Raw genomic sequence first — 19,839 nt, 5'->3', positions numbered from 1 at the left:
ATTATTATTATTATTATAATTATTATTATTATATGAAATGGTAAAACGCACGCACCCAAAATTTGAATAAAGAGAAAAAATCAACGCGACTCGATATAGGTATATACATATAAATATGTTCTTTAACAAACAGACAAAAAAACACATATTAATGCCTCGACTGAGATAAAAAAAAAACGATCTACAAGAAATGAGTAAAGCAATGAAAAAAAAGTTATTTAAAAAAAAAGAAAAATAAAGAGAAAAAAAACAATAAAGAAACGCAGTTTGTTTTACGTAATAAACTATAATAATAAAATATGGTTTTTTTTTTATTTTGAACTTGGCTCCTATATTTTATCTCTCTCTCTTTTTTTCTTTTAATATCTATCATATTTAAATTTTTATACAAATATATGCCAAATAACAATATTTCAAAAAAAAATATATATACGCATGTACGATTCTTTATTCCTTTTTTTTTCTATTTTCTATCTATTTTTTGAAATTAATTTTTGCAATACATGTAAGTCATGTTTGATAAAATATTTTAGCAGATCTATGTGCCAATTCTTATTAGCATTAAATACCGTGGGGGATAATAATTTTCATTTTATTACGCTCTTTTATAGCTATAGTAATAAACTATAGCTTAACTTTCAAATAGCCATGACCGTAAATAGAAAAAAAAATTAAATATCGCAAAAAAGAAAACTTTTCTTTTTCTTTCTTTTTTTCCAGAACTCTAGGAAGACTATGATTAACCGTAGGCTAAAATTCAATTAATATTACATTTTTATTTTTTCATTTTAAATCTTATTATTAATGTATATATGTATATATTATACATTATGTATGCATAGATGCCCCCCTTTTGCAATATCCGCAAAAAGCACGCGAGTTATTTTTATTGTATTGTTTAAATGTGATGCGATCTTCAAAATCAGGAACATATTTTATATATTATTTTCGTGTCAGTTACTTCCTTCTTTATTTCTTTGTAAAATTTTTTTCTTTTAATTGTGACAGTTATATGATACAATTTTTTTGTTCTTCGTCATCTTTTACAGCTGGCATTACTTTGTACATGTTCGCGATACGATCTTATAATTGCAGCAACATATTCGAAAAATTTTATATTATTTTCATGTAATATCAACATATTATTAAATAATACACCGAAAACTGCAATATCAAAAATTCAAAATCAACAAAATAAAATTGATTACTAAATAATATTTTCGTCATTAAAAAATTTTAAAGCACACTTCTAGCGCTATTTTTGAATTGCGAAACTATTCTTCGCATAAAAATATTTCCTCCATTGATAAATAATTCCGCCAATTATGCAAACATAATTGGATAGATATTCTTTATTAGAAATTTTCATCGTTCATTAAATTAAATAAATTTGGTCATTATTGCTACAAAATAAAATATAAAAACATGGATGGACATGTTTTCATGAATTTCTTTTTTTCTATTTTTTTATTTTAAGTTGCTCACAGATAGCACGTCGTAAACGAATACAAAGAACAATTAGAAAAACCGAAATTATATTAAAGTTCTTTTTTTTTTTTAGGTGGCACCTAAAAAGGCCTTGGAAACTTTATATATATATATTTTTTAATAGCGATAAAAACATTAGTTTAGTTAAAAGTATAATACGTAGAACATATTTAAATACGTTTATTTTAATAGACTGATAGTATATATTTCTTTTGTTTCTTGTAAACTGCTTACAATAAGATGATATATTCATTATTTTTTTGTTATTTAATAATTATTAATTATTTTTTTAACAAGTAAGCAGAGTTTCTTTATGTAATGTAGAGAATGACTATCATAATTCTATACATATTAGGATAATAAGACTTTTGAGATTGTAAAAATCATCAAAAAATCTATCACAATTACCATTTACGTAACAAGTAATTCTCGTTTCATTTTTTTTTCTTTTATATTATTATTGTAATTTAAACATCAAGGCAAATAAGGGGTGAATTTCAACAGTGGCCTAAATTAGCCAAGTAGTCTTCCACAGATAAAAATATGTAAATAGAGTAAATCTATACTAAAATATTCAAGTATATATAAGGTGAGCGTAATATAATAATTTTGTGAGGTAAAAGACCCTCTCATTAATGGTCATCCATTCATTATACTATAAGTTCATTTTTTTTTCTTCTTTGTCTTTAAATACGACTGGCAAAAATGTTTGCAATATTTCTTTTCTCCCTCTCATTCTCTCTCAATATTATTATTTTTTTCTTTCTTATATTCAACATACCATTAGAGACCATTTGATAGCTTTGTATCAGGTGTTATTGTGCATCAAACAAAAATACACCTTCCACAACGCGTCTTGCTAACAGTATTTTGTTTTGGTATCTCTAATTATATTTACCTAGCAACAACATCAGAGACTCTGTAAGGACACAACTTATCCTGACGATACTATTATCACAGGCATTATTTATATAACTCTGCTAACCATGACTATTAAATACTTCAGAATTACATCTTTTTTTCTTAATATATATAAAATTAAAACTTCTAGTAATAAAAGATGATTACGACTGATTAGCTTAGGTGTACGTACGTAGGCTTCGTGCAATTTACTACAAATGTTATGCGCAAATTTATTTTTTTTGTCTTGTTTTGTTTTGAGTAACTTTCTATTATCGTTCTTGCGGTTCTGCATCATTCTGTGTTTTTAGACATATCTCCCATTTCCTTATTAAATAGCCATTCATTTCCTTAAATCAATTCTATTTAGCATAACCAATTTTTTTGCAAAAAAAAAAAAAAAAAAAAAAAAAAAAAAAAAAAAAAAAAAAAAAAAAAAAAAAAAAAAAANAAAAAAAAAAAAAAACCAAAAAATTCGTCCAAGCTATCCAAATAGAAATATATATATATATATTTAAATATATATATATATATCAATGTATATCAATATATATATAAATATATATTAATATATATACATATATATGGATGTGCTTTTTAATATTTGGTATGGCAAGATTATTATTTACATTTAATTGTTATTGTAGGTAATTACAACAGTATATAGTGATTTACTTAATATTTTATATAATATATATATATATATATATATGTATATATATATATATATATGTATGTATGTATGTATATGTATATATATATATATATATTGCATACACATTTCATTTATTTTTATTTTATTAATTAAGTCTTAAGGCTGATCATGTAAACAACCCTAAAAAATATGTGTATTTATATATATATATGAATGTGTTTTACATGGATTTTTATCTTTCTTTACGGATCATATTAATTATATACATAAATAGAAGTTGTTTAGCAAACTGTATGATGTTCTTCCCATATTTTTTTAAATCTTTTTATACATAGATAAAGATATTGTTCCTATGATTCCGGTGGTATAATTTTTAGTTACGAATCTTGTATAATATATTACATGATCGTTCCACAGCATCATTAAATGTCGGAACGATTTTGTAATTTTTATAACAAATACATTTACATGGTATGGATATATTTTTATTCACTAGCACCACGAATAATTCACACACGCATATGTGGTGGACCATAATAAAGCATCCTGAGTATATAAATATTGTAACCATTATGTGCTTTATCTATTACCTTTTTTTTTTTTTTTTGTTTCTTTTAATAATGCACAAATGGGATCTATTATCAGTGGCAAATCTAGATTAATCGTTTTCAATTTTTTTCTCAAATATAATAATATATTGTATTCCATTCCTCGTTTTAAAAGACATTAAATGTTTGATTTTTAACGTATTTGTAATTTTAATTTTTCCCATATTAATTTTACCCCATAAAATTCTTTTTTTTTCTTTTTTACTCTTTTGGAACTACTAATTTTCAAACGCGCAGGAAAAAATTACCAGGAATGTAGTTCATATTTTTTTCCTTTTTTTTTAAATTTTTTGTTCTTTTTCTTTTTGTTTAAGCTTCGTATTACGGTAACGAGGAGTATAGTGTGTGTTTTTGTTCGTCTTTTTTTCTTCTTTTTTTTTTTTAAATAGAGATATGATATGATAAGAGCAGGAAGTACTACCATGTGTCGCAGCATGCAACATTTTAATTTTTCCCGCATCGAGCACAGGAATTTGTATTATGTATATTATCATTACTTTTTTTTTAATAATCATAACTTTTCGTTTCTCAATATGCTTATTGGATTACTTAATGCTTCTTAATGAAATCTTAGAAACTTAGTGTATCTACGAGTAGGTCTCGAAGTAACGTACGGAAGAAAAAATCTTTTCAATTTCTCCTTTCTTTTTCCATGTCATTATACATGTCGTTATACACATACAATATTTTGGTTTCATGATGAAATAGATTAGAGATACACGTTGCTTCGAGCACAAATTGAAAAATCGGCATGTAAAACAGTGCTCATTAGAGACTAGAATAATTTGATTTGTAAACATACCTAAAATACTGACGAAGTCGTACATGATGCAACCGATTGTGATGGAAAGCTATTGTTCTGCAACTTCCTTTCACTTCTTGCAGCTTTTCTTGTTCCTTTTCTTCTATTTCCGGTCAAAACAATCCAATTCTTCTTTCTCTATTTCCCTTTGCTTAACTTCGTTTCTTTTTTTTCTTTTTCTTTTTTTTTCTTTTTTTTTTTTTTTCTCCATATTAATTTATCTTGGCAGTTTACCAAATGCAACTTTACTATATTACTATTTATACTGTTTTTTGGTCGGAGACGTACGTTTACCTTTTCTGTTTGTTTCTTCGTTCGAACATTATTACTTTCATAAAACAGGGACGCATTTATACTCGTTTTTCCATTTTTCTTTTGTTTTTTTTTGTTTATATATATATATATATGTATATATATATATATATATAAACTATTAAAGCTGCATGCTGCATTTGTTTATAATTCTATTACTTGGATAGGCCCAAATCTCAAAGAGTTCGATGCCATGGATATATTAGATATTTTCTTCTTTCTTTTTATAATCAATTTTTTCTTTGTTGGAACAATATTCATCAAGGAAATTCCATTTGTCGAAGAAAGTTACATACTTATTTGATCTACTTCTTCACTTCATGATATGTAAAGAGTGTTTAATACAAGGACATGATGATTATTTTTAGCCAAAGTTACAATATATCCTTCTGAAGTTATTTTCAAGCCACAACATCGAGAGACCTGAAAAAATTCCGTCAATTATATAATAATATTTATATAAATATATAATTATGTATTTTAATATTCATATAAAATATACAACTTAATATCAATAAAATGATATTATAAATCCATTTGAAGAAACATTTATTAAAAGTTTTACCTTGACATATGGACATTCGAATTCAGAAATTAAAGAACCATCTCTTGAAAAAACAGCTACATGAAAACGATTTCCATGCGAATCTCCTATTAATATATCTCCTGCATCGCTAATATCGATCCCATTTGGGAAATTTGTTACATTGTCACAGCCAATGCGACGCAAAAATTTACCTTCCTCATTAAATACTACAACACAATGCCCCTTGAAGTCACAAACAAAATATTCTTTACCTGTAAATAAAAAAGAAAATTTTTTATAAATTTATAATGTATGTATTATAATATAAATTTATAAAAATTTAAAAATTATTTACCACTAATTGCAATATCACTTGGTTCTCTCATATATTCACTACAATCAAACCACCTTAATAAATCTCCTGTATCACTGATTACAAACACTGTTGGTGATACACTATCAACAGCCAAAATATGACCCTCGCTTGTCACAGCTAAACCAGCTACAATATCAATGTAACGAATTGCAATTTTTTTAATAAAGTGACCACTTTTTGTAAATATCTGCATTCTCGATCGTTCGTTTCCTCGATCACAAACAACGAACTTCCCACTATTTCTCATCACAGCGACTTTTCTAGGATACCATAATTGTCCTTCTTCTTTACCAGGAACACCGAATTGGAATTTGAAAATACCAGTTTTTTCAAATATCTGAAAACAAATTTCATATTAAAGTGAATAAAGATTTTAAATTAATTAATTTTTTAAATTAAATATCAAATTAAATATTTTAAATGTCAAAACAATTATATACTTGAATTCTGTGATTATTAGTATCAGCAACAATAATGTCTTCGTCAGCACTTAAACAGAATCCATGAGGTGAACTAAATTGACCTTTACTGGGACCTAACTGCCCAAATTTACATCTAATGTGCATAGGAGTTAATTTCGTGTTATTCGAACGTGGATGGGCATAATTTCCAGATCCAGAACCTGTTACGTTGCCAACTGTATTTCCTACTACTACAGGCATGTTATGCATAGAATCTCCTCTTAAATCGTCTGTAATTGTGTTATTTCAATTAATTTAAAATATATTAATATCTATTTAAAATAATTTAAAAAATCTTACCAGCACCCTGTGAAAGTATTGGGGAAGTAGACGAGGACAATGATTGAAATCCTCCATTTAAAAGACTATTAGCAGCTAAACTTAGGTTTGGTGTATCTACAATAGCTGGCGAAGGGCCTCTACCAAGTACTAATCCACTACCACCATTAATAGTAGGATTGCCAAGATCTGAAAATAAACAAATTTTACAAAATTATTACATTATTTTATTATATAAGAGAAATAAATAGTAATATCTTTCGTTTTATACCTTGATTACCAAGTGTATTTCCTAATTTTGCAAGAGCTTGCAAATTATTAATTGCATGACTGGTAGAACTCAAATCACCAGCAAATAAATCTGCTAAAGTGAAAGGTGGTGTTGGACTAGGATTTGAACTAGGACCAACTACATTCGTGTCTCCAACCATTTCAACTTTTTCTGCCAAACTAGCTAACTGCTGTAGATTATACTCTTGAATACTAGTAAGTCCATGGATAGGACCTGGAGGAAGGGATACAGGAGGTGGAGGTTGAATGTTTTGAGGACTGGATGTTGGAGGTATAACAAACGAAGGTTCACCTTCAAAGGAGGATTGCATTGATGTGGGAAGAGAAATGGGAGACCTTGTACTAATAGAACGTGGACAGCCCATTGAAGTATGAACAATTTGTTGGTTTGCAGAAACACCAGATATGGTTGTAATTGGTTCTGAAGTAGATTTTGATACTGGTGTGCTCTCAGTATGAAATTTACCAAAGACTTCCTATAATTTTGTTTATATCTTTGTTTAAAATTTCTTCTATATATATTAAAAATATAATATATACCAACCTTCACTGTTTTTTCAAACTGATTGTAATCGGTTTGAAATTGAATCGAAAAAGAAACATTTGGCTTTGGTGTATTTTTTATTAAATTCAATAACTGTGTTCCTACAATACGACGAAGCGCAAGTATCTCAACAGCGTCACCATGCTCAAGAAGTCGGGAAGTAAAACGACAAGCATCTTCTATTTTTTCTACCGTTTTTTCAACACTGCAAAAGTGATCAATAATTTAATAAAATTTTTTTAAATATATATAAATAATATTCATTACAAAGATATTCTTCCAACCTATGAAATGTATCCATTATTTCTAATTCCCTATCTGAATGTAATTTTTCAAGTTCAACTAAAGCATTGTCTCGACATTTTTCTAAGACAGCTTTATAACTCTGAAATGTCTCTACAATTAAATCTTTAGCTTGATCATGTTGTGCTTGTAATTCACTAAGTGCATTTTCTAATTGCGCAGACATTTGGTCACAATCTGCAATTCTAGCTTTACTCTCATTCATAAGTTTTATTAATTCTTCTTTTTGACGTGGTTCTGCATCTACTAATCGTTCATATTGATGGTCTGGAGCTTTATGTTCAATAAGCAAACACTCATTACATATAGGTTCCTAAATTGAACAAATAATATTTATTTGTTACATCTAATCATTTATAAATTTATAATATCCAATTATTACTAATCATTACTAATCAAACATTATATTAGTAATAAGATGAAATCTATTTATAATCCATACTTTGTATGGGCTCACAGAAATTTCTAATAAATTATTATAAAATTATTAAAATATAAAATAAAGAAATTAAAAATTTTAATTACCTGGCAAGTATAACAGTAAAACTTCATATTCTCAGCAGGATGATATTCGCAAAAAATAGGTTTATGTATTGGTATAGCTTCGTTGGATTGTTTTAAATCTTCAAATGCCACTACCTTGTGACTTTCAAAACAACGCATAAATTGATGTGCAGTGTTGCAATTCGGACACAAGAAGTTGGCACAATCAGAGCAACGTGCAACTGCACTCTCTTTGGCTTTACACGAGGTACAAAGTACAGCCATATTTTCAATTGCAGACATGTCGAGTATATTCGTTAGAACATAGTCACATGTCAATGATGCGGCACCCTTAGAACTAATGGAAGTTTCTTGTTGACAGAGAGGACAGATTAGAACTGAGCTAACCTTTGAATCACCTGCCTCATCCATCAGAAGTTTGTCTAAACAAGCTTCACAAAATACATGAAGACAAGAAAGCACTCGTGGGGAACAAAGTTTACTCATGCAAATAGCGCATTCTTGATCACCAGTTTCTCCAGTACCACAATTTATTTCTTCCAAAGCATCACCAGGATTGGAGGTTTCGTTACATCCATTAACAGTATTTATATTCCGTTCACTAAACACATTCCCATTCTCCACATCTTCATTTTGTGAAATACCAGTTCCAGCTGGGACTGATGCTGTTCCAGAGGGAACAGCAACCATGGATGATGCCATCTTGTAATTCTTTCTTGTTTACGTGCAAATATGTGTGTTATTACGAATAACTTTTACTTTTTACAGACTTATTGCGAGATAATTGCAAGATCTAACGTTAAACGTTATTTTAACGTTTCACTCTAACAAAAAAGATGATGAACATCTACAAAAAAAAAAAAAAAGAAAAGCCACAAACTTCTTTTCAGATTGCGAAACACGAGGACCAAGACATCGTAGCATCGATCGTTTAATCACGAAACAAAACACTGTGTCATACTTGGTCTCCACCAACTGGAATTTTTATTATTGTATACATAAAATAATGCTTTTTGTGGCGTCCATTGACCAAAAAAAGAAAAAAATAGAATCAATATACAATGTTCACTATGATGGACGAATTTCCGTCATGTAGCATTTCAGTTTTAATATTTTCTTTTTTTTTATTTCTTTCTTTTTTCGTTTCGTGTCTTGAGATAAAAAATTTCTTGAAATCTATTTCGTGATCACACGTAGTTAATTTTTTTTCTTTTCGTTTCTTGTTTAGTTTGGCTAATTTTTTTTTATTTACATTTGAAACACTGGCCTCGAAATACTTGTTCACTGGATTCGTATTAAATTTTCGTTTTGAATACGATCGACATTTTATCTTGTACACAAAGTGTACTAATAAACATTTTTATCAATCACACGAATCTCCGAGTCGTTTACGATTATATTTGTATTTCAATTGTTATACGATGTCTCAACCGCAAATATTTCGGACTTTTTCATATGTAGAGCGAAGAAATAAATCATTCGAATCGGGAAGAGTTGACCCCAATGCAGGAGCCCTGCAAACAATTAATATAATGATAGGTGTACTTACAAACGATATAGGCTTAGAAACTCTCAAATTTTGTTGATATAGTAAACCGAGAGACATCTTACAATTATGTCATGAATTAAAAATGTTGAAAATTTTGAATAATAATATCTTTTTCTCGAGTTTATAATAAAAAAAAAAAATTATATTTATATTAAATCTTTCTTTATCATTTAATTGAAGAAATATATAAATAATATTTTTAAAATTTTATGCTACGTTTTCATGAGTAATGTATATAAAGATTATTATTTTGTTATAATTTTAAATCATAATTTAAAATATTAAAAATTATTTATTCTTATACAACAAAATGTAATCATCATTTTTCGAATAATTAAATAATTATTTCATATAAATTATATAACATTGAATTCGATATAATATTTCATGATATATTCATGTATATATATTCATGTATATTATAGGTGGGATTCTTAACAGTGGTTTTCACTCAACGTTATTTAATATTCTATTAATTTTTTTTATATATGTAAAAAATTATTTAAAAAATCATAGTATTCAAATATTGAATTAATAAATAATAAACTTTTTTATCTTTAAATTTTATAGTCTTCTTAAAGCAATTTATAGAAATATAAATTATTGTTTATTAGTGTTAGAATTTTTTCTATTCTAGAAAATTTCATATTTTATAATGCGAATCACTGTAACGAAATTTTACAGTACGATGTTCAAGAGAAACCATATATTACATGGATAATCACACGTCAGAGGATATACGAATGAAAAAATTTTCTTAAAAGTCGATTAATTTTTCTCCAAGTGAAAAAAAATTCATAAGAAATTTAATTAAATTTAATTTTAAAAAAGAGCTTAATTGACTCACCATTTTATTTCATTATTTTATGGACTATTAGCTACAAGATTTTATTTGATAATTTAATTAATTATATTAGGTGGAACTATTTTCTATTGTCCGCCTTGTTTTTGGCATTGTTGCTGCTTTTTGGAACGCATAGCCACAAACATTCTTGTCATATAATTTAATTATTATTTATTATTTAATTAAGTCATCTACGAGATATTGTAATTTTTCTTTTCGTATGGTTCACTAAAGAATCGATGCTCGTTGTCTAAATTCGGTAAGAAAATTAATTTTATTCAGCTTTATTTTACAATCAATAATTTTCATTCAACATCAATTTCCGCATTTTTTATTTTTAGGAATATGAGATGGCCAGACTTGTAGCGAATTTAATTATTTATTTATGTCTGTTGTGTAGTAGTATTAATGCTAATGAAAGTAATGATAATAATGATGAAAATGTAGCATCAAAAGTAGTATATAAGAGACCTGAAATCTCTGGTTTTGCATATTTAATAGAAACATTCGATGATGAAGAAAAGTTTAAAGAACATTGGATTCTATCTGAAGCTAAGAAGGATTCTATAGATGAGGATATAGCAAAATATGATGGTTAATTTTTTATTTATGGCTTTAATTGTATATATTTATATTTATATTTTGTCAAAATTATAATAAATGTTATTTGGGTAGGAATTTGGTCTATAGAAGAACCTAAAAAGCATGCCCAAGAGGGAGATCTAGGATTAGTTCTTAAAAGTAAAGCCAGACATGCTGCTATATCTACTAAATTATTTACACCATTTTATTTCAATGATAAACCTTTAATTGTACAATATGAAGTGAATTTTCAAGATAGTCAAGAATGTGGAGGAGCTTATTTAAAATTGCTTACTTTACATCCAGAACATCAAGATTTAAAAAAATTCCATGATAAAACTCCTTATACCATAATGTTTGGCCCTGATAAATGTGGAAATGATCACAAGGTAATAAATAAAAGATATTTATTTTTATAAAAGCATTCTAAATTGTTTTTTTTTAATTTAGCTACATTTTATCTTTCGACACAAAAATCCTTTGAATGGTTCAATAGAAGAGAAGCATTGCAAGAAACCAAGGGAGCGTTTGGAAGATTTTTTCAAAGATAAGCAACCTCATCTATATACTTTGATCATTCGGCCAGATAATAATTTTGAAATCAAGATTGATAATAAAATAGTAAATTCTGGATCTTTGCTGGATGATTTTACTCCACCAGTCAATCCACCTTTGGAAATAGAAGATCCAACTGATGTTCAACCAGAAGACTGGGATGACAAAGAAAAAATTCCTGATCTATCAGCTATTAAACCAGATGATTGGGATGAAGATGCTCCAGCACAAATTGTTGATGAAGACGATATTATGCCTGAAGGATGGCTTGAAGATGAACCACCAATGATACCTAATCCTGATTCTGTAAAACCTGATGATTGGGATATTGAAATGGATGGAGAATGGGAACCTCCAGAAATTCCAAATCCAAAGTGTACTAATGCACCTGGATGTGGATTATATAAGCAAAAAATGAAAAAAAATCCTCGCTATAAAGGCAAATGGTCACCACCTTTGATTAATAATCCAAATTATAAAGGCAAATGGAAGCCAAAATTAATACATAATCCTAATTATTTTAATGATGAACATCCATTCCAAATGATGCCTATTGTATGTTTTCATATATTTCCATATAATATTTCAAATAATTTTAAATATAGAAAATATTATGTATTAAATATAAATATATTAAATTTATAGTTTGCTGTAGGCTTTGAACTTTGGTCAATGTCTACAGACATCCTCTTTGATAATATTGTTATTACTCATGATGAAGAAGTAGCAAAATATTGGGCTGATAATACCTTTGAAGTTCGTCGCGCCCAAATTGCAGAGGAAAGTGTAAGTGATTTTTTTTTTTAGTTAATCAAATTATTTATTAATTTAATTTTACAACTTAAGTTTATCAAGAACTGATAATGAAATTAAAAAAATTATTATTTTTATGAAATGCGATACATGTACGCTATACTATACAGGTAACTTTATGGGGTCGAATATTGAAAGCAACAAATTATAAACCAGGCTGGTGGGCATTGTATTTTATATATTGTGCAATACCAGTTATATTATATATTTGGTATCTACTAAAGCGAATCCGTGAGGTATATTTTGTGATTTCAGATTTACACATCATTCACTTTTTGTAAGATTGGAATGAAAGTGTAATATGATACCTTTTATAATGCGCTATCCTTCTCATAACATATCCATATGAATTTTTTTCATAGTATTAAAATTATATATGTTATAAATTATGTTAGTTATAAATTACACAAAGTAGCATATAGTATGAAAAATTAAAAAAAAAATATTTAAAAATTGATTAATTTTTAAAAAATCAATTTGTAAATATGATACTTGGATAGAATTTGTTTATGAATCTTACATATAATTTGTAATTTTATAATTATTTTATATAGTGGAGTGTATGGCGTCAGATTGGTACATTTACTGCAGAACATCCTTGGATATGGGGTATATATATAATAGCTCCTGGCTTGCCCATATTGCTAGTAATATATTGTTGCTGCTTTGCTTCTCAGGTATAAAAAAATCATTAGTTTTCAAACTATATATATCCATAGTAACTATATAAAACAATCATATTATGCTAATTAGAAGTTTAGTAAAATTTATTTTTTATTTTTTGAAAATATTAAAAAATAATTTTTTTAAATATATTTTCATATTTTTATAAAATATAAAAAATTAATTTTTTTAGGATAAATATGATTTAAAAGATGATGATAAACAATCTTTAGTAACAAATGAACAAGTAGTAAAACAAGAAGAAACAGAAAATCTGCCACCTAGTACTGAAGAAATTGAAAAACTGAATGAAAATGAAGAAATTATAGAAAGTGAAGAAAATGTTAGTTAAATTTTCTTTTTTATTATGATAATAATAATTTAAGAAATTTATTTTAATTTTGAATTGCTTTCAGGATAAACCAGAAATAGGTAGTGATGGACCACGGCGAAGAAAACCAAATAAAGAATAGAATGAATTGAAATTAAATGAAATAAAAAAAATTCGTATTACTAAGGTATTTATGTAACACTTACATTCCACTTGAACTTGCCATCGTGAACATTAGAATTTTTTCAGTATCTAATTACATATAATACAATTCACTAGAATTCAGATTTTTATCTAAAAATTAATTAGATATTTTTTTGATTCTCATGTGTATAATTTTTTATTAAGTCATATTTTTTTAGCAAATAATTATCACATTGAAGCATGTTACTCACGCGTATGAATGATATAAATACTTAAAAAAAAAAAAAAATAAGCAAAAATTTGTAAGAATGATGTTTGATGTAATTTATGCCATTATAATGTGTAGCAATGTAATTTTTGTTATTGTACATTAAAAAAATGAAATAATAGAATACATTTATTAATAATTTCTGTATAATAATAAAAGAGCAGATCATGTATTCTTTCTTAACCTTCTTTTGATATCATTCAGTTATAGATAACAACAATAATATACTTAATTTTAAATTTTAATTTTGCTCTTCATATAATAAAAATTATTGGTGATATTTATCATAAAATATAAAATACAAAATTATATTGAATACTTTAAAATTAAATAGCCTAATTCTTATTAACTGTCTACTAGCTCTTAATAACTTCATAATGTCAGTTAAAAGTTAGTTAAGAAAGTACATGAATTGTGCCATGTTTAAGAATTTTTAACATGTAATCCATAAGATTTTATTAATATTATCAATTACTGTTTTTCATAGAAATTTATAATATTATTCAATGTAACAATTTTTCTTAAAGAATGTTTCATTCCTTTACTATTACGTTAATAAACTGTATAATATGAATGAAATAATTTGATGTATTATATCATATTGTATTATATTACAATTATTATTAAGTTTGGAATTATTTAAAAATAATGAATAAATTATAAAAATTTTTCTTTTCTTTTATTCAATTTTTTTTCTTTTATTCAAATTTCAATAAATTTTTTTTATTAAAAAATTATTAAAAATTAACATAGAAAATTAACATAAATAAATATAAAATATTAAGTTAAATTTTAATTTTTTACTTTTAATTTTAATTTTAAAAAGTTTTTTATTTTTATCTCTAATTTTAAAAACACTACTTAAAAAAATAATACATTTTTAGAAGAATAGTTATTATGATACAATCTGTGTTGAATCATTAAAATAAAATTATAATTTCTTATATGTATATTTTTTTTGTTTAAAATGAATATATTTTATTTCATATTAAATTATTATACTAATATTATCTAAATAATTATATAATTAATACTAAATAATTATATAAAATGAAAATATGTGATATACAATTTTCTGATATACACAATGCACAATTTCCATCAGAGTGATTTTATAATTAATGTTACTATTTGCTTATTCCTATTTTCATATTACATCATTTAATTGTCATATATAATATACATTTTAGGTACAGATTATAAATTTAAATAAATGTTTAAAGGAATCAATTTAAGGACTAGTGGAAGGAATATTAGAATTCTGCGTACATGACTTACAAGTAGGTACTGCGCGTTGTGAATGGTGTCCAGCAAGAATACTATGTGCACCCATGCATCTTGTACATAATACTTCTCCACATGACCAACAGTGATGCTAAAGAAAGAAAGAAGAAAATATAAATTATTAATTCTAAATAAAATTCTTAAGTATATATTTAAATATATATTTAAGTTCACCTTTTTGTTAAATGCATCAAATGTTGTAGAGCATGTACATTCTTCCATATTTCTAAATAACTTCCAGTCTAAAGCAACTGTTTTTAGTTCATTTTGTAATTGATTAATTTTTAACTTACACATTGATCTTTCTTCATGATTTGTATTCTCTATGATAGTTTCAGATAATGGATCTTTCATATATTTATTATCGAATTTTAATTTCGCTTGTATCTCCCTTTTTTGGATGTTATTTAAATTCAATGAATTTAAGGAATTGACTCTCTATTTAATATTGTGATAGTAATATTAGAAATTTAATAAAAAAAATAAAAATAACTAACTTTATACCTTCAAAAGAAGTTTAACATGATCTTCTAAACAATTAGTATGATCATGCATTATTAAAAGATAATCTTCGTATGTTTCTCTTGGATGAATACCATTCTCAAATCTGAAGTATAATCCTCGCCATAAACTGAAAAATTACTTTTTTATGGAATTTTAATTTATGATACCTAAATATGTAAACATAATAAAATTATATATTACATGATGCATTGTGGTGCTAATTTAGGTTGAAGAACAGAACTAGTATCTTCATTGAATCGATTACATTTGTATAAAGGATTTATATATTCATGCATATTATTTGCTATATATCCCCATAAAGAGTACGTTCTTTCAGATAGTCTAAAAATAATTAAATAGAAATTAAATGATATAATAAATAAATTATTATAAATTATTATTTTAATTTATATAAATTATTATATTAAATTATTAAAAATAATACCTTAAAATTTGTCTTTCTTTTTCTGAGTTTGCTATAAAAGTACCATGTTGACAACTATGTACATGATCATGGAGAGTTATTAAGAAAAATTCATTGAATTGAAATTTATGAGGATATTGCAACAATAATTGATAAGTTGCATCAATAAATTGTGTAAAAATTGGTGCTAATTCTTTATTATCACAGTTAATATGACCACAACGATCACTAAATTTATGTCCAAAAGCCAACCAATCTTTTTCTATTAAAGCCTAGAAATAAAATAAAATATATATTTCTATATTTAAGAAATTAAATTATATATACTATAAATTTATAATTAAATCAATGATTCATATCTTACTTGGAAACCTTGAATTGTCCTATAATATGGATCTAATAATAGAGCACTTAATGAACATACTTGAGCAGTGCGATCCCAGCCATCACTGCAATGTACTACCACACTAACTCCGTTTGAAACTGCCCTAGCAATAAACCAAGCAGTTTCTAAAATAGATCGTATATGTTTTAACCATCCACTGCTTTCCAAATTATTTAAAAATGTAGTCATTGATGTCATTCTTTGTACTAAATAATAATTAAAAATATCAAAATAATAAAAAATTATAATTTGCATAGAAATTTTGAAACATTTATATGCTTACAATCTATTAATTTATTTAAGCTCGTTCTCATTACATGAATGTTTTCAATACCAAAAAAGTGAAATTTTATATTATCATAAAAGTTCTCATTTTCATATCCTTTTCCCGTAGCTCTATTAGCAAAGGCATTGATCTAAATAGATAAAATAAAAAATTAACTTTTCTTTAGATTCTATTTTCAATAGAAATTTAAAAAATTGAATAACAGAAACAAATTTTATGATAGCTTATTGAAATAATTTTTATTATAAAAATAAATTTTAATTATAAAAATATTTTAATGAATTTAACAACTCACTCGTGGTCGTGTATCTACAACATACATGTATTTAGAACTATTATTTGTACGCAAAATATTATACATTATTTGTTCATCCTCAGGACATCGTGCACTGAATCCTGATAAAGGTTGGCTACATCGACAAATAGCAGCCTATAAAATATATCATTTATAATCTGTTAATTTTTTTCAAGAGTTTTCATTTAATATATACCTTATTGGAATGTAAATATGTTAAAACTGGTAATCTTCCTCTACTTCTAAACTTTGCACTACCTATTAAGATGCTATTGGCACATGTGCTAGGTACATATAAATATTTTGGATAAGTATCGCAGAGCTAAAAATTAAATAAATAAATATATAAAATATATTTATAAATCTTATATATATATTAAATATATAACATTATATTATATATTAAATATATATAATTAACTATAGACATTAATACCTCATAATTTATATTTAAATATGTTAGAGACCATTCTTCATTTGGAACACCTTGTCTTTGAAATTCACTTTGCACATTAAAAAAATTCCATCCTGCGTGCTGTGGTAAGGTGTCCTTAATTGGCTGATAATGAAAACAATAAAGATCTTCTATACTTACTGAAAAAAAAACATATGATATTAAATAAATTTTTTAACTATAAAAATATATATTACCTGGACAAGATAATTTTGATAAGGTAAGATATATATCATGGCAATCTCGTTCTTTTGGAATGACAAATGTTACAATATAAAAATGTTTGCATTTAATGCACAATGGACAACCTGTTGTAGTTAATGGTTGTTTTTCTATATTTGCAATATGAGTATATAATATCTAAAATAAAAAATGTTAAGAATATTTACATTAATTGAAAATGAAAATGAAAAAAAAAATAAATATGTAATTATATTAAATATAGTTAAAATTTAATATAACTTATTTATTATCATACCCAAATTTTTTTCTTCCCATTTCGTTCTGTAAATATAAGATGTGTTACTGTTAAGTAAAGAGTACCAATAGAATGATTGTTACTATATTTATCTAAAATTCTGACGTTTTCTACCTAAAATCATAAAATTTGCACTTATAATGACAGATGTCATAATAGCATTATATATTGTTATAATATTAATTATCTTTCAAAGCTATCAATAAATATATATTTTATGAATTTTATTTATTAGAAATAAATATAAAAAATTTTTTAATTATTTTTATATAATTATATAAACAATTTTTTTTTCATTGATATCAATGTAGCGGCTAATAAAACATATTGGTGAATAATATATTAATAGATGTTCGAAATTATGATTTAAAATTTATTCATGAAACAACTTTGCTATACATAAGACAGATATTTATTTTGATACCTTTGGAATCTTTATTTGATCCATTTCGTTTCGTTCTTTTTCAATTGTTTATTCCTAACCATTTGATGAATTATAAATTGGGTACCACTGATCTATTATTGCAGTGTTTCTCAATGCGTTTTCATTAGACAATATAAAACAAAATACTTCTTTTGACATTAATACAATTTAGTCAAAGATTATGAAAGTTATTATATGTTTTATATAAAAAAATAATATTAATATTAATATTAATTATATTATTAACATTTTTTTATATTTAAAATTTTTTATGTATTGATCATAGATGGCAGCAAAGGAAAAAACATTATATTTTTAAAGATTATTTTATAAGTTTCGAAATAAATATTAATATATTTATGTATTTTAATATTTACTTTAATAAAAAATTATTTAATTTAATTTTAGATTAAAACTTTTTATAATTAATTATCTAAATTTTAAAATTAATAATGAGCAACAAAACTGGTAATATAAATTAATGATTTTCATATAATATAATTATCTTTAAAAAAACTATTTGTTGTAATAATTTTATTTTTATAGGAGAAATAGATCCTATACAAAAAGAATTAGCAGGTCGTGTACGTGAAGTTGGAAATCATGCAATTTGGAGTTTATCTAGTTGTAAACCTGGTTTTGGTGTAGATCAATTACGCGATGATATCACAGAAACTTATTGGCAATCTGATGGACAACTTCCACATTTGGTAAACATTCAGTTCAAAAGAAAAACAACAATTTGTGATATATGTATATATACAGATTACAAGCTAGATGAAAGTTATACTCCTAGTAGGTAGGAAATTTATATCTCTTATTAGCTGGAAATAATAAATTTTTACTTAATTATTACTGTTATCAGTAAAATATATATTATATTTTTAGAATAAGCATCAGAGCAGGCACAAACTTCAATGATCTTCAAGAAATAGAAGTCATGGATCTAAATGAACCAAGTGGCTGGGTTATTATTCCTATAAAAGATATAAATGACAGACCTATTAGAACATTTATGATACAAATAGCTGTAATAAGTAACCATCAAAACGGGCGAGATACACATATGAGGCAAATTAATGTTTATAGTCCAACACAAGATATTCTTGGACCACCTGCTTCCTATATTGCAGGTCAATTTCTTACAAATGAATTTTTGCGTTATGCTACAGTTAGATAAAAAAATAAATATTATTAATTTCTTACTATTACAAATTTGATTTTTAATTATCATCTCATATTGTTATTTTATTTCTTGAATATTAATAAAATATTCATTAAAAATTAGATGAGTAAAAATCTATATAAAATTGTATATTATATATCTATACATATATTTAAATTCAAATTCTATTATCAAGAATGAAAAAAATATAAACATACAATGTTTATCTTTATGTATACTTAAAGACTTTCCTTTTATCCATGATTTCTAGTTATGAATCAATACTCTAAGTAATAAGAATTTGAATATGATGTTGAAATTTTTGTTTATTTTAATATTAAT

At 25.3% G+C, this 19,839-nt stretch overlaps 4 protein-coding genes across 9 annotated transcripts; 2 read left to right on the top strand and 2 right to left on the bottom strand.

Annotated features, from left to right (window-relative positions):
• Positions 1-4,949: 4,949 nt before the first annotated feature.
• LOC122711462 (brain tumor protein-like) lies at positions 4,950-9,511 on the bottom strand. The gene is made up of 9 exons (XM_043930262.1): positions 8,071-9,511; positions 7,527-7,858; positions 7,243-7,447; positions 6,679-7,174; positions 6,429-6,596; positions 6,108-6,358; positions 5,647-6,004; positions 5,331-5,563; positions 4,950-5,188 (listed from the first exon to the last, which is right to left on the bottom strand). Exons 1-9 carry the CDS (start codon positions 8,749-8,751, stop codon positions 5,084-5,086), a joined length of 2,829 nt encoding a protein of 942 aa, XP_043786197.1. The 5' UTR covers positions 8,752-9,511; the 3' UTR covers positions 4,950-5,083.
• A 660-nt stretch (positions 9,512-10,171) lies between these two features.
• Positions 10,172-15,143, top strand: LOC122711443 (calnexin-like). 5 transcript variants are annotated; one of them, XM_043930238.1, is made up of 10 exons: positions 10,172-10,701; positions 10,784-11,036; positions 11,118-11,413; positions 11,475-12,134; positions 12,225-12,365; positions 12,503-12,628; positions 12,947-13,069; positions 13,249-13,398; positions 13,472-13,573; positions 15,022-15,143. In XM_043930238.1, exons 2-9 carry the CDS (start codon positions 10,793-10,795, stop codon positions 13,526-13,528), a joined length of 1,797 nt encoding a protein of 598 aa, XP_043786173.1. In that variant the 5' UTR covers positions 10,172-10,701; positions 10,784-10,792; the 3' UTR covers positions 13,529-13,573; positions 15,022-15,143. The 5 variants fall into 5 exon arrangements, with proteins under 5 accessions (XP_043786173.1, XP_043786170.1, XP_043786169.1 ...); XM_043930235.1 differs by lacking the exon at positions 15,022-15,143 and adding an exon at positions 13,749-14,193; XM_043930234.1 differs by lacking the exon at positions 15,022-15,143 and having other exon boundaries at positions 10,173-10,701; positions 13,472-14,190.
• On the bottom strand, positions 14,981-18,450 carry LOC122711442 (myotubularin-related protein 6). Of its 2 annotated transcripts, XM_043930233.1 has the most exons (13): positions 18,333-18,450; positions 17,909-18,022; positions 17,628-17,790; positions 17,413-17,570; positions 17,173-17,298; positions 16,977-17,111; positions 16,679-16,811; positions 16,375-16,601; positions 16,032-16,282; positions 15,788-15,928; positions 15,587-15,713; positions 15,257-15,520; positions 15,023-15,173 (listed from the first exon to the last, which is right to left on the bottom strand). In XM_043930233.1, exons 1-13 carry the CDS (start codon positions 18,354-18,356, stop codon positions 15,030-15,032), a joined length of 2,007 nt encoding a protein of 668 aa, XP_043786168.1. In that variant the 5' UTR covers positions 18,357-18,450; the 3' UTR covers positions 15,023-15,029. The 2 variants fall into 2 exon arrangements, with proteins under 2 accessions (XP_043786167.1, XP_043786168.1); XM_043930232.1 differs by having other exon boundaries at positions 14,981-15,520.
• Positions 18,451-18,740: 290 nt separating this feature from the next.
• On the top strand, positions 18,741-19,597 carry LOC122711444 (anaphase-promoting complex subunit 10). The gene is made up of 3 exons (XM_043930241.1): positions 18,741-18,800; positions 18,879-19,131; positions 19,221-19,597. The coding sequence occupies exons 1-3, from the start codon at positions 18,785-18,787 to the stop codon at positions 19,510-19,512; spliced, it is 561 nt and encodes a 186-aa protein (XP_043786176.1). The 5' UTR covers positions 18,741-18,784; the 3' UTR covers positions 19,513-19,597.
• The last annotated feature ends 242 nt before the right edge of the window (positions 19,598-19,839 follow it).

Source organism: Apis laboriosa, unplaced genomic scaffold (genome assembly GCF_014066325.1).
Source record: "Apis laboriosa isolate Shangri-la unplaced genomic scaffold, ASM1406632v1 scaffold170_cov151, whole genome shotgun sequence".
NCBI lineage: Eukaryota > Metazoa > Arthropoda > Insecta > Hymenoptera > Apidae > Apis > Apis laboriosa.
This window is presented reverse-complemented; position numbering and strand designations above follow the sequence as displayed.

What these genes read in the sequence shown, in the direction of transcription:
- LOC122711443 (XM_043930238.1), top strand. Translation starts at nt 10,793, where the DNA reads ATGGCCAGACTTGTAGCGAATTTAATTATTTATTTATGTCTGTTGTGT. An exon ending in AATGTGGAAATGATCACAAG is followed by an intron (nt 11,414 to 11,474) that starts GTAATAAATAAA and finishes TTTTTAATTTAG; the next exon opens with CTACATTTTATCTTTCGACA. An exon ending in TACTAAAGCGAATCCGTGAG is followed by an intron (nt 12,629 to 12,946) that starts GTATATTTTGTG and finishes TATTTTATATAG; the next exon opens with TGGAGTGTATGGCGTCAGAT.
- LOC122711442 (XM_043930232.1), bottom strand. Translation starts at nt 18,356, where the DNA reads ATGGATCAAATAAAGATTCCAAAG. An exon ending in AAAGAAAGACAAATTTTAAG is followed by an intron (nt 15,929 to 16,031) that starts GTATTATTTTTA and finishes AATTATTTTTAG; the next exon opens with ACTATCTGAAAGAACGTACT. An exon ending in ATGTTAAACTTCTTTTGAAG is followed by an intron (nt 15,521 to 15,586) that starts GTATAAAGTTAG and finishes AATATTAAATAG; the next exon opens with AGAGTCAATTCCTTAAATTC.
- LOC122711462 (XM_043930262.1), bottom strand. Translation starts at nt 8,751, where the DNA reads ATGGCATCATCCATGGTTGCTGTTCCCTCTGGAACAGCATCAGTCCCA. An exon ending in ATAATGGATACATTTCATAG is followed by an intron (nt 7,448 to 7,526) that starts GTTGGAAGAATA and finishes TCACTTTTGCAG; the next exon opens with TGTTGAAAAAACGGTAGAAA. An exon ending in CTAATAATCACAGAATTCAA is followed by an intron (nt 6,005 to 6,107) that starts GTATATAATTGT and finishes ATTTGTTTTCAG; the next exon opens with ATATTTGAAAAAACTGGTAT.
- LOC122711444 (XM_043930241.1), top strand. An exon ending in GAAAGTTATACTCCTAGTAG is followed by an intron (nt 19,132 to 19,220) that starts GTAGGAAATTTA and finishes TTATATTTTTAG; the next exon opens with AATAAGCATCAGAGCAGGCA.